General features: G+C 45.2%; 2 protein-coding genes across 2 annotated transcripts in view; one reads left to right on the top strand and one right to left on the bottom strand.

The window, feature by feature from the left end:
• The window catches only part of SRSF7 (serine/arginine-rich splicing factor 7), a gene marked incomplete at its 5' end in the record, with an annotated part of 6,972 nt that extends 6,259 nt beyond the window's left edge, over positions 1-713 (top strand). Inside the window, one exon of the mRNA XM_010085843.1 lies at positions 413-713. Coding sequence (XP_010084145.1) covers positions 413-437 — 25 coding nt within the window. The remainder of the gene's footprint in view (positions 1-412) is intronic.
• Positions 714-4,494: 3,781 nt separating this feature from the next.
• DHX57 (DEAH (Asp-Glu-Ala-Asp/His) box polypeptide 57) overlaps positions 4,495-12,487 on the bottom strand; it is a 19,056-nt gene continuing 11,063 nt past the window's right edge. The window contains exons 13-24 of the mRNA XM_010085842.1: positions 12,332-12,448; positions 11,792-11,888; positions 10,312-10,485; positions 9,839-10,039; positions 8,749-9,025; positions 7,745-7,840; positions 7,562-7,645; positions 7,304-7,441; positions 6,460-6,534; positions 5,894-6,028; positions 4,736-4,936; positions 4,495-4,638 (exon numbers count right to left, since the gene is read on the bottom strand). Coding sequence (XP_010084144.1) covers positions 4,495-4,638; positions 4,736-4,936; positions 5,894-6,028; positions 6,460-6,534; positions 7,304-7,441; positions 7,562-7,645; positions 7,745-7,840; positions 8,749-9,025; positions 9,839-10,039; positions 10,312-10,485; positions 11,792-11,888; positions 12,332-12,448 — 1,739 coding nt within the window. The remainder of the gene's footprint in view (positions 4,639-4,735; positions 4,937-5,893; positions 6,029-6,459; positions 6,535-7,303; positions 7,442-7,561; positions 7,646-7,744; positions 7,841-8,748; positions 9,026-9,838; positions 10,040-10,311; positions 10,486-11,791; positions 11,889-12,331; positions 12,449-12,487) is intronic.

Here is a 12,487-nt window from a genome sequence, read left to right as displayed (position 1 = left end):
CTGGTTCTCAGTCAGTTACAGAGCTGCCAATTTTTGCTATACACTGTGAAGTAAGCAGCAAGTTTTCCTGTGTAACCAGAGAAGTACGTGTTGGATTTTACATAGTCTGAGTGCCTCATGGCTAGCCCTAAACGGGAACTGTGTACATTATGGCAGAGTAAGAATTCCTCTGCAGCACAGGCTCCAAGGTGCTTTCTGAGTAGGCTCGGTGTTTCACATAGCTGTTGCAGCTGATGTGGTGCAAAACATAACACTTTTCTCATTATTCATTAACTGAAAATGGAAACAGTGTGGGGAGAGGCATTATGAGGTGGGGGGAGGGCTCCTGAGCAGAGGAAACCTGGGGTAGCACAGACAGTTTCTGTTGATGTTGCTGTAGGAGTTGCTCTTAATCTTTTTCTTTCCCTTTCAGTCATTCACCATCAGGAAGCCCTTGAAGGAATGCAAGTCCTGGAAGAATGGATTAAAATTTAAAATGTTTAAGAAGAAAATTTATTTTGTTTACATTATTATAAGGGATTTTGTGCTGTCTTTATAAATGTAAGGGCTTAGTCCTAGAAGGCTGTTTCTATTGACTAACAATTGGCATTAATCTGGTTCTTTTAAGTCTTATTAGTAGACTAATGCAAACTTTTTTGTTGTCTTAAGGTTCTGTGATCTGGAAATGTTGGGCTTTTTTTATTCGCACATTGAAATAAACTGTGCATTTCTAACTAAGAAATATTTTGTGATAACCCTGCTGTTTCTGCGAATATTTGGGTAGCTGAAGCAGGTCATGTGTTACTGTGGCTGTCCCCCAGGTGTGTATGCCTGCCTCTTGTAGGACTTCACTCTTACCGAGCAGTGATTAGAGTGGGGAGTTAGCAGCACCAGCTCTCATTCTTACTGTTTGGTCTTGTTTTATGGTGCTGTGTACCTTGTGTTTCTGTTTGCACCTCCTCAAGGCTCAGTGAAGCTGAAAACCTGTCTGGAGGTGCTTGGGCACTTGATGATTTGACTTACAAAAATGTCTACAAAGGGCATGAAGGGAAAAAAATAAGGAATGTGTGAATGCTGGTATGTCTGTCCTGTTCATTGAAGGACCAGTGAGCTTCTCACCTGAAGGTATTTGGAATACTTCTGGAATGTAGACTATTGAAGTAAATATTTTTAGAAGTCTTGTTCTATGTCCTGGTTGTCCCAATGGTACTACTACTTTGATACATAAGATAAATTGGCAGCTCTGGTGCAGAAGATAATACCTTTAGATGCTCTCTTCAGGAAGTTGAGGCTTTTTTTTTTTTTTTTACAGATAGAAGGTCACAACCAGGACATGTAGGTCATGTTTAAGTAGCAGTACATCTGGGAATCAGGAGCTCATGTTACACCTATCTGACCTGATCCACCTGGTCACATCTCCTTTAGCAGGAAAGAGTAACCAAGGGACGTGCTGCTGTCCTGATCAGTTGTTCCTTCGGGAAACTGGACTGCAGCTGCCTGTGTCCAGATGGGCCCCATCTCACCACAGATAGGTTATTGAAGATCTCATACAGGTATGTATGACCAACTAGTTGAAGGTGTTTGCCAGTTTGTCTCTGCAGCTGATAATTGCTGTTATCAGGCTAGTAATGAAATCAAAGTGACAGGTGATTTTTTACTTTAAAGTGTTCCTTAGAGCATGTTCTGGCATGAATGACTGGTCTCACAGGCCAGAGAGGAATAATAATTCTCTTGGGGCTTCTGACGTGTCAGCAGAGGGTTGATACTCTGCTGCGTTTGTGCATGGGCACCCAACCCCAGGTTTTCAGATAAACTGTGGTCGTTGTTCCTTTACAAGATGTCCAGGTATTAAAAGAATAATAATGAGGCCCTAGACATGACTTCACAGATCCTCTTCCTGTGTACTAGTGTTTGTCTCCTTCCTCCTCTGCTCTCTTCCCTGTGTTTGTTTGTTTTAGTGCATTGGTGCTTAGCTGACAAGTGGCTTTCCTTGCTGATGATGCTGCTGCAATTAATATTTTGTTACAACCATTCCAAGGTGTAGAAGAGGGAGCTGGAAGCAACAGCATTTAAACGGGCGTGACCCAAAAGCCACTACTAAACAGGGCTGTGGGGCGAGTATTTACCTGGTTCCCTTCCTCCTCCCCCCTTGCAGTGGTAAAATTACCCCAAGCAACAGTGCTTTGAAAGGCAGGGAGCTTTTTGGTTTTTTTCTTCTGTACTGCTGAAGCAAGCTGACTCCACAATAAACCTGCAGTCTAAAACTCTTCTAGTGCTACCTTTCTTTTGCAGTCTTTCAGTATTACAAGAAAGGGGAGAGGTTGGGCCTGCATCCATGTGCTCAGAGATAGAGAGGCGGGCTGGAAGGAGGGTTACCAGGGGCAAACTTTGGGCAGCAGTAGGAGGGAGGCAGCTCCCATGGAGGAGGTCAGAGAAGGAACCATGCTGCAGGTGGCTCTTCTCACACCTCTCAGGGAGGCCTGTGGTCAGTGACAGCAACGCTGCCCCTGCATTTGGTGCTTGTCACTTGCTGCTGTCTCAGCAGTTCCAGCGGTGCTGGGGAGCACAGCAAGTAGGCTCCAGCTCTGCCGCTGCTGTTCACCTGCGACTCTCCACTGCCTTTCCTCTTCAGGGTAAAGGGAAGTGAGGAGATGGAGTTGGCACGGATGGGCACTCGTTTCAGGGGCTGAACATACCTGCTGAAGGAAGCGAGTAATAAAACCACTGCCCTGTTGGTGCATGTGCAACTCCTGGGAAGTCCACCTGTTGTGGCACTTCCATGGAAAGCCTCCTGAAGTAACAGCTGGCACTGCAGCCCAGATGTGAGACATGATGGGTGTGCACAGTTCAGTATCTGCTGTCATCTTTTGAGTGTAGCTAGTGATTTGTGCTTTTGTTCCCTTCCCTTCCAAGGAAAGGCAGAGGGATGTTGCCCAAGTCCTCCCTCGAGGAGGGTGGATGCTAGTAATGCTCATCTGCTGCATCATTGCCTTTCCTTGCTCTCGTCTTCACTTTGGGGTTTAGCAGGTACTTGGGGGAAGAGTCATACAGCCTCAGCTTGAGCACTAGTTTCCAGTCAAAACACAGCACTCCCTGATGGTTGAGAGCTGTTTATTCATGAGGATGCCTCTTGGAAAGTGTATGAAAGTCTGCGGTGAAAAAGGTAACCTGTTCTACTTCATCCCCCAGCCAGCCTGAACAGAAACAGTATTTGCTTACCCTTATGGGCCTGGCTGCCAGGCACACACAGAAGCAACGCCCGTCTTGGTACTCCTGCCTTCCTAATACAAGGGCATGTTGCTGTGAAACGGCTCCTACAAACATTCTAGTGTGTTTTTTGAAAAACCAAACTAGTCCCTAACTGACGTGCCTCCCTCTGCTCACCATTGCTCAGCCTGAAGGACGTTTCCATGCAGGGCTGGTGGCAGAGACAGTGTTTACTCTGCTTTTACTATTCCAGATCACGACAACGTTATTTCACTTAAGGCACTTACTATTATTTGCAGTTGCCAGTACATCAAGCAGCTCAGCTGCAGCAATGCTCAGCATTGCAATTAAGCAATGTCAAAGGGAAGAAGGAATAGTTCATTATTACTGCAGCACTTTGCCACACTCTTCTGGAGCAGTCCATTCCCCAGAGCAGAAGTTTGGCTAAAAGCTTCCAAGTGGGGCTTTTTCTTCCAGCTGTGCAGGGTGGCAGGAGGACTCCCCCTCCCCAGAGGAGGTTAACAGTGAGCAACACCATCCCCAAAGGATCCATTTTTTAATGCATGACCAGCAGTCCATCTCATCTGGTTTACTTTTTCACAGGGCAGGGGGGAGCCTGGAGAAGCCAGGCTTTCAGGGGACACATCCACCGTCTGCAGTTTCACACTGTAACCGGAACAGCCTGCGCACTGACCCAACAGTTACTCCAGCTGACCCCGTGCATTCTTCTTACCAGAGGACACGGTCCAAATCCATTTCAGAACCCCAACATGAAACAAAAAGTGCTTGCTTCTTTAAGGGCTTTGGGTTGAATCAGAAGCAAATCGACTCCTGGTCAGCCAAGAGCATCATCAAAGTAAAGGCTTGGCCAAAATGTAGAAGTGAGTTTAAACCGATTTGGGAGCAGCTTATGATGTCATGTGCTGCCTCCAGACATTACTGTTACAAGAAGCAGCTAGGTAGGAGGTATTTTTCTGACCCAAAAACATTATTGCCAGTGTATAGCCTCATGAAAAAACTTTTTGCTTTTTTACTTGGAGGTTTCTGTTCTTCCTGGGAGATTTCCCATTTTCCCATTTCCCCGAGTGTACTGTAAGCCGCTTTACTCTCAACAAGTGAGGGCTTTCCAACCAAAGCAAAAAAAAAAACCAACCCCAAGCCCCCTAAAACTTGCCAATAGTACAGTTGCCAATTTGGTCTTCCAGAGCCCAGCATCATGTTTTGGGACAAATACATGAAGACACTGATGTTACTTGGTCTATTTTCAGGCAGTACCAAAGCGTGAGTTTATAGAAAGCTGCTCTCATGTTACTGCGTGGTCACAAGCTTTACAATCATACCAATGATCTGAGATCCACGGGGGCACACACATAAATCCATGCTGGGATTCTTGATTTTATCCTGCAGCAGCTGGTCTAGTTCACAGCGCAGCTCTTTCACCAGCTCAGCCACCTAACACATGGTAAAACACAGATGAAAGGCATCGCCCACATTCTAAACACGAGCACAGCTCTGCAGCGCTCCCAGGATTATCCCTGCTTTTCCTTACCTGGTGAGAGGCAGCCACAAACCGTATCCATCCATCATCGAGAGAAATGACAAATTCTCCCTTCTGCAGCTGCATGTGGACCTGCCCACCTCCGAGCAGGACCAGCGGGTACACTGACACCATGCTGCAGTCCCGAATGAACACGCGACTGGTCTTGATTTTCTCGTGATATACCAGGTAGGGGCTCTCAAAGTGCCTGGTCTGGAACACGCATACAAGTTCCTTGTTAAACTAAGTCCCACATCTCTTCCTACGTGCTTGCCCAAACACAGGCGTCCCTGCCTCTTCCGTCGCTGCTAAGAACAGCAAACGTGCCTAAAATGCACCCGCATGCCTAACAGCCTCTGACCTGTATGAGCTGCCTCCAGCTTTGCCAGGTATCCCTTGCTCCTTCCCGCTTTGCAGCGAGCATGTGAGAAATCAGCAAATTCACTACTGTTGCCTCAAGGCCCCAAGTTCTCCGGTTCATGCCAAGAACATTTTCATGTGTGTGTTTGTTATGCTCTTTCAAACAGTTCAAAGCCTTTAAAACCCAAGTATGTGGTTAATGATTAAAAAATTTTTAAAGGGAAATAATTAATATCCTGTAAAAGCAATGAAGCAGCAAATATGGAGAGAGACTTCACAAGACAAATCTTACTGTGTATCATGGCAAAGAGAGAAGAGCTCTTATCCAAGTATTAAGATGGAAAGGAAATTAACTTCAGAGTTTGGGGACCCACAGAAAACCAAACCAGAGTATGTCCCTGAATTATTTACCAAGAAATAATACTAAATGAGGAGACAAAGCTTGGCGAGGCGCAGTGGGGAGAAGTCACCTACACGTATGAAGGTGCTACACGCACCAGGAGAAGCCAGGGGAGTGCTGCAACCACAACAGTTTTATGTGCAGCTTTGCAGACGCAGCTAAAGAAAAGAGGAATGGGGGATTACTGCATCTCCTAATTCCACTCCAGAGGCTGGAGTTGAAGTGTGTGCTCAGGACACTCTCAACTCAGGAGTGCACCATTATTTACAATTCTAACAGGGCACTGTTCGATCATGAAGATTTTTTTTTTTTCAACTTCGATAGGGACCCTCACTGTAATCGCAACTGTTCAAGCAGAGGTGATTTCTGTTATAAAAATGAACGTGCTTTGCAAAAGAAAGACTTTTGACCTGGTAATTCACAGATGAAGGGTGAATGTGAACATAACCATCATTTTTGGTAACAAACTTCAGCTCTTCTGCCTTTGGTTGCATTTTGACTGCTCCTGTACTGGTCTTCTGGTATTTGCCCTCTGGCTTTTTCACCTGTATGGTAAGATGGTAAGTTTACAAATCTGCTGTACCAGAAAACCTTTTTAACTTATGTTTTAATTTTATAGAAACCAGAAATTGTCAAGTAGTAACATGTCAAGTCACTAGAGATGGATATTACACTCAGGGTGCTGCCTACCCCTGCCTGTTAATTTGTAACCTCAGCCTTCTATAAGGCTGTAATTTAAAGCAGCTTCTTAAGAACATCAGCTGCTTGCTCCTGTGTGCCACTGAACTCAGCCTGTAGGGACAGCAGCAGTCTCAAGCAATACAAACGGGAGGTCGGTTGCCTGGCTCTAACACTATAAGCAGCAAGCTTTGGCAACCGAAGCCAGGCTCAAGGCTGCCGCAGTGAGCCCCGACTGCAAGCAGGCTGTGTGGATATGCTAGACAGCAGAAGGGAAGATGAAAAAGCTTTCTTTTACCTGGACAACATTGGGGTACAGCGCAGCACACAAAATAGCTGAGATCAGCTTGATGTTCTCTGCATTCGAATTTGCCTGTGAAATTAATGCATGTATTAGGTATTCTACAGGTAAGTCTATCAAGGTAAAGGCTGGTTCTGGAATGATTGAATTCCTGAAAGTGGTTTACATTTATAGCTGCACTGCTGTGCTTTACAGGGGAGGAGCAGTTACAGCCCCGAAGGTCTCAAGCTAGACCTTGTCTGTGTTCCCCCCACTATCAATGCAGCAAATTGGCCACCAACTATCGCGATGCAGTGTCAAAGCCAATTGGTCCCTCATGTCTGGCTACAAAGCAGCTTGCCCGAGGGAAAGCAAGCACAAGTTGTCCCAATGCCCAGTGAGACCGTGCAACTACCAAACCCTTATGACCTAGAAGATCTCTGTCTCCAGAGGTACTGCTCTCTGATGATTGTCTGCAATGCTGAAATATTTCACTGCCTGCTCTGTAATGTAATTCTGTTCCCAAAAGGAGGTTGGCACCAATCCCAACATTCAGGCCAGCTCGTGAACCAGACCCATGCCTTCCCACCACTTGCTGACTTCTAATGTATCAAGTCAGCAGTGTTCAAGGGTCTCAGAGGAGCAGGTTCCAGCTCACTTCCACATCTGGGGCTGTTCTTCCTGGGCACGTAAGGCCTCATGCAGTCGAGGCTAGTGCCAACACGGGGAAGAACAGAGCTGGGAGGAGGTGACTGTTGCCAGTGCGAGGTTACAAAGCCGGGCCGTGACAAGCCCACCCAGCACCCAGGTCCAAATGAAAAACTGCAGCATCATTTTGGTGCACTGAAATGCTGTAAATTACCTCTTCTCCTGTGGCATCCAACACACCATCACCTCCTTGGGACCACTTCTTCTCAATGTCCCTGGCTCTTAATCCCTCCTTCACAAATCCAATGTCAGAAAGCAGCTCTGTGAATTGCCGTTTCAGACTGGCAATTTCCTACAAACAGACAAAGGGCTGTGCTGGGTGCCACACAGAGCAAGGAGAGTCTTCGTGACTCGCTAGGACTCTGGCGGTGTCTCAAGCAGTCTCCATGCAAGGCCACAAAAACTGACTTACCTGAAGAACTCTTCCTGACAAAAAGTTCTCCCTGCAGTAGTTGTAGCTTGCCTGAGAGCCCTCTTTGGTACTTAAAAGCCATCCCTAATGGAAAGGATGGGAGGAAACCTTTAATAAAATATTTCAGCTTGAAAATCAAGCACATTACAAACCTCTGAGAGAGGCTACTGAATTTTAGCTCACCTTATAGGCCTGGAGAAGAGCCAGGTAGTCACTGTTTCCTACTGCAAAATCCAGCTTCTTTTTGTTTGCTTCTTCCCTTTTGTCCCACGGTGACACCTAGAGCAGCAGTAACAGATTAGGAGTAACAACTTGCAGCGAGAGCTGCATGGCACATCATCTTTGGTACTTTCACAGCAGCTCACAGGTCAGAATGCAAACTTGCTCCACAGGTAATGGAAAACATGAGGCATTCAAAAATCCCTAGTCAACGGCAGAGCACCTAAGCCCACTGCCCTATCTAACCTCCAGAGATCCAACGGGAAATTTGTGAGTGACCAGCTCACAGAAATTTCATTTTGGGTAGGCCTCTCTACAGCTGCAGAATAGCAGGTTCCATGAAAAACATGACCTGACAAATCTTAGCAAGTTAATGGAGCTGAAGCTCAAATGAGAATGCTTAATAGAGAAAAGCACAGCAAGTCGAAAATCTCCTTAGGTCCAAGGGGGCAACAGTAACTCAGGACATTCAAAAATCTGAAGTTACTCTATATCAGCATATAGAAACTTAGAGCACTTGAAGTCAAAATGCTGTAGAAAATGCCCAATAAGCATACGGAAAACAATATGCAATTAAATAACTAGAACAATCTGTTTCCAATTCTTTCACAACTATCTTCATTACAAACTATTTGCACTATTAATGGTAGCAAAACTTCAAGGAAGTCTGACTTCTCATGCAAGATTGTACATTGCAGTAGATTAACAACAGTAAGAGCACCTGTTAGTACAGCAGCAGATTCAAAAAGTGAAAGTGAACACACAATCCGAACTCTGCATTCACAGCTCAGACATATCAACTTCATCATTATCCCTGTTTCATCATTCTTTTTAACTGCTTTTTATCTTAAAATTGATTTCCAATTTTTACAACAAATTTGAACAAAATGGACTGGCTGTACTCGAAGTTCAAATGAAAACTCATATCCACTCTGTTTCTGGCAAGATACACAGCTAAGAATACTTACAAAAGGCGACTTAAAGGCCAGACTGGCTGCTATAGTTAGTGCAGGATCCAGGCAGCGGAAGATGGTGCCAAACAGCATTAGCTTGCCAATCCTGACATCAACAGGCAGCGAAGCCAAGTGATATCCCAGAGGGGTGAGCTTTTCATCTGGAGTTAATGCTCCCAAGTCTTGCAGTCGCAGCTTTGATGCCCGCAAAGACTCAGTTCTAGGGGGTTCGATTAGTCTTGCTAAGACAGAGTGAAGACTCTGTGCAGAAAACATCTCCAGAATCTTAATTCTTAAAGGAGGCAGAAAAAAAAAGTTAAAAAGAAAGAAAGAAAGAAAAACAAGCAGCTTAGTTCCATACACAGGACAAAAACCCATGCTTTTATAAAAATAAAACAAAATGGAAAACCAACGGAAAACATGTTTCTAAGAACACACTCCCTAGAAGAGGGCCTGTAATGCACATTTCAAGTCAGGAAGCAATGTGAAGTAATAGCTGGGGGGCAGTGTACCTCTTCTAGCCTCACAGAGTCTGTAAGAACCGACTCCTATTTAGCGCAGTAGGGTTTAAAATAAAGTTTTACCGTAATAAAAAACAATTGTGTTGTGTTGTTTCCTTTTTGTCCAAAGGCGTGCACAATGTGCAGCTGGAGTAGGAGGGCATCTTCATTGTGTATTTGCATGGTGGCAGTGCTTGATCCAGGTGATGGCTTTACTGCACAGAAATACTGCAGGAGAGCTTACAGTGTAAAGGGACAAACGTCTGCTCTGGGTCTGGAGTACAGGAATGTAACCGTCTTCTCCAGTGATGAGAGATCTAATAGATACTAGGATCAGAAGCGAGCTAAGGAATGTGAAGAAGGACAGGGAGAACTGATGGAGGGTGGATTAGGTGGAGCTCTGGATGCAGAAGCAATGTGACAGTAAGATCAAGGCAACCAGCCAACAGGGCCTTAGATCTCCAGAGCAAGTTTCTCGGTTTCATGAGGTGAGAAAAAACTGAGGAAACTAAACACCTTGGTAACAGCACTCAGGTGCTCCATGCAGTAGAATAAGGACATTCTGCATGCTGTCTTATTCAGGCAATACAAGAACGACAGCTCACCTTAGACAAAGCTGCTCCAAGGGCACTCTCTGTATTTCGGGTAACTGCTGTTTTATAAGCTGATGGTTATAGTGGTGGCTACTGAAAAGATGAAAGCAGACACCTGAGGCTACACGGCCGGCTCGCCCTTTCCTTTGCAGAGCGTTTGCCTTGGACACAAATGTGTCTTCTAGACTTTCCATTCCTTTGCTTGGGTCATATCTACAGGAGAGGAAGAAACATAACATATATTCCTGAGTGCAGAGCAAGCAGGCTGGGGGTCAAGCAGGCAGATGCTGACAGCTTCTATATGGACACAATTCCCACCCCTGCAGTTGGATCCGAGTCTAGACTGGCTTCTTCCACCTTGCAGCAGCCTTCTGTAGATCAAGTTCCTTCAAGTTTTTCCCAGCTCTTTGGAAAGCCAAAGTATGCAGCTCAAGGGACAGAGCAATTTCCCAGCTCACAAAGCCCTGAGGAATGAATCCCAGTACCTTTTCTCTTTCATTTTTCCAGAATCAATCACATAGACCACATCATCAATGGTGACAGATGTTTCTGCAATGTTTGTAGAGATGATGATTTTGGTAACTCCTGCAGGAGGCCTGAGGAACACCGACTGCTGTTCTTCACTAGACAGTGAAGAATGAAGTGGATAAACAACACACCTGGAAGGACAACATGACAGCATGCTCAGTGCATCTCCAGCCTTCTTCCTCTTGTGACCAATCTGCCTGCACACACTTTTGCTCCACTAGTACTGGACACTGCCCAGAACCACCCAAAGCAATATAAAACTATCAAACCTCTCTGCCATGTCACCTTTAAGACACAGAATCATAGAACCATTTAGGTTGGAAAAGGCCCTTAAGATAATCGAGTCCAACCATTAATCTAACACTGCCAAGTCCACCACTAAACCATGTCCCATCTTTTAAATCCCTCCAGGGATAGTGACTCAACCACTTCCCTGGGCAGCCTGTTCCAATGCCTGATCATGCTTTCAGGGAAGAAATTTTTTCTAATATCCAGCCTAACTCTCCCCTGGTGCAACTTGAGGCCATTTCCTCTTGTCCTGTCACTTGTTACTGTAGAGCAGAGCCCAGCACCCCCCTCACTGCACCCTCCTTTCAGGCAGTTGTAGAGAGTGATGAGGTCTCCTCTCAGCCTCCTCTTCTCCAGACTGAACCCCCCCAGCTCCCTCAGCCGCTCCTCATCAGACCTGTGCTCCAGACCCTTCCCCAGCTCCGTTGCCCTTCTCTGGACCTGCTCCAGCCCCTCAATGTCCTTCTTGTGGTGAGGGGCCCAAAACTGACCCCAGGATTCAAGGTGTGGCCTCACCAGTGCCAAGTCCAGGGGCACAATCCCTGCCCTGCTCCTGCTGGCCACACTAGCGCTGATACATGTTCTAAGGGAAGGGGCAGAAGTTTACAGAACAGACAGGTCTCAGAATAGAGTAGTGCAAAAATTCTGCCTCTTTTTTTGAAGAGTCTAGAATCTGCCATTTATAATGCTAGACTGTGAGAAATCGCTTCAGCTAACCTTGCCATGGACATGTGTGCAAAAACTCTTAACTCAAGGAGATCCAATTACATCTCCATGTAACAACCTAAGGCCAAATGCAACCACAACTGAATGTGTCTCAGTAAGAATTCTGAAACAGAACAAGGGCTGAGGTGAAGTTTTCAGCAGTTCACTGGATCACGCAGAGCACAAAATGGAGAGCACTCATCAATCGCTAGGGTCTCCGAGAACTTCAACAACTAACCTTCCTGAGTTGAGAAAAAAAACCAATGAAAAAGAGCAAGCCAATAAGACAGTAGAAAAGAATTATCCTGACTGGAGCCAAGATCTTCATATCACAAGCTGTCTCACATATTTAATAAACACTATTTATCCCCGGATAAAGGGGATGCAGGAAGATACTTTTATTTATGGGCAAAGAACAATAGTTTTGGAGCTTTTCTGCCTTACCTCTTGCTGTGTCTGTTATTAAAAAGAGCATTAGACTGGAGCTGCTCATAAAGCATCTTGATTTCCGCTAGACCAGGCAAAAATATCAACACAGCACCTATATATGAAGATTTAAAAAAAAGTAAAGTCAACTCAACAGAAAGGACAGGTCTAGTGGAGGGTGTCTCTGCCCATGGCAGGGGGGTTGAAACTTGAAGATCTTTAAGGTCCTTTCCAAACTATTCTGTGTTTCTATGACTCTATGACAGTATGATATTTTATCAATGTGCAGAAGGCCCAAGTCAAAACTCCACCTGTTTTGGAATTATTGTACAAAAAACACACAGGCTGCAACAGTCCCCCACCAGACTTTCCAAAGTAGACAATTCTCTCGCCTTCCCCATCCCATGTATATCAGGGGCTTTGTTAGCTAGAAGTTTATTTTTTTCAAAAATAGTAACTACAGAAACTCTGCATGCAAAACAATAGCTTTGGGCTGTCTATAAGCACACAGCCTCCATAAATCTACTTTTGTTTATCTCTCAAGGACAATGAAATTACCTGGGGGGTATGAATGTCTGCCAGAAACTATCCATTCCAGCAACGCTTCAATTAGTTCCAGATTAACTTTGTCCAAGTCCATGACAGACATTGTTTTCAACACTGTCTTGTTAACGCCTAGGGAAAAAGAAATAAAACACATGGTAAACCCACCTC

Source organism: Pterocles gutturalis, unplaced genomic scaffold, assembly GCF_000699245.1.
Source record: "Pterocles gutturalis isolate BGI_N339 unplaced genomic scaffold, ASM69924v1 scaffold27790, whole genome shotgun sequence".
Lineage (NCBI taxonomy): Eukaryota > Metazoa > Chordata > Aves > Pterocliformes > Pteroclidae > Pterocles > Pterocles gutturalis.
This window is presented reverse-complemented; position numbering and strand designations above follow the sequence as displayed.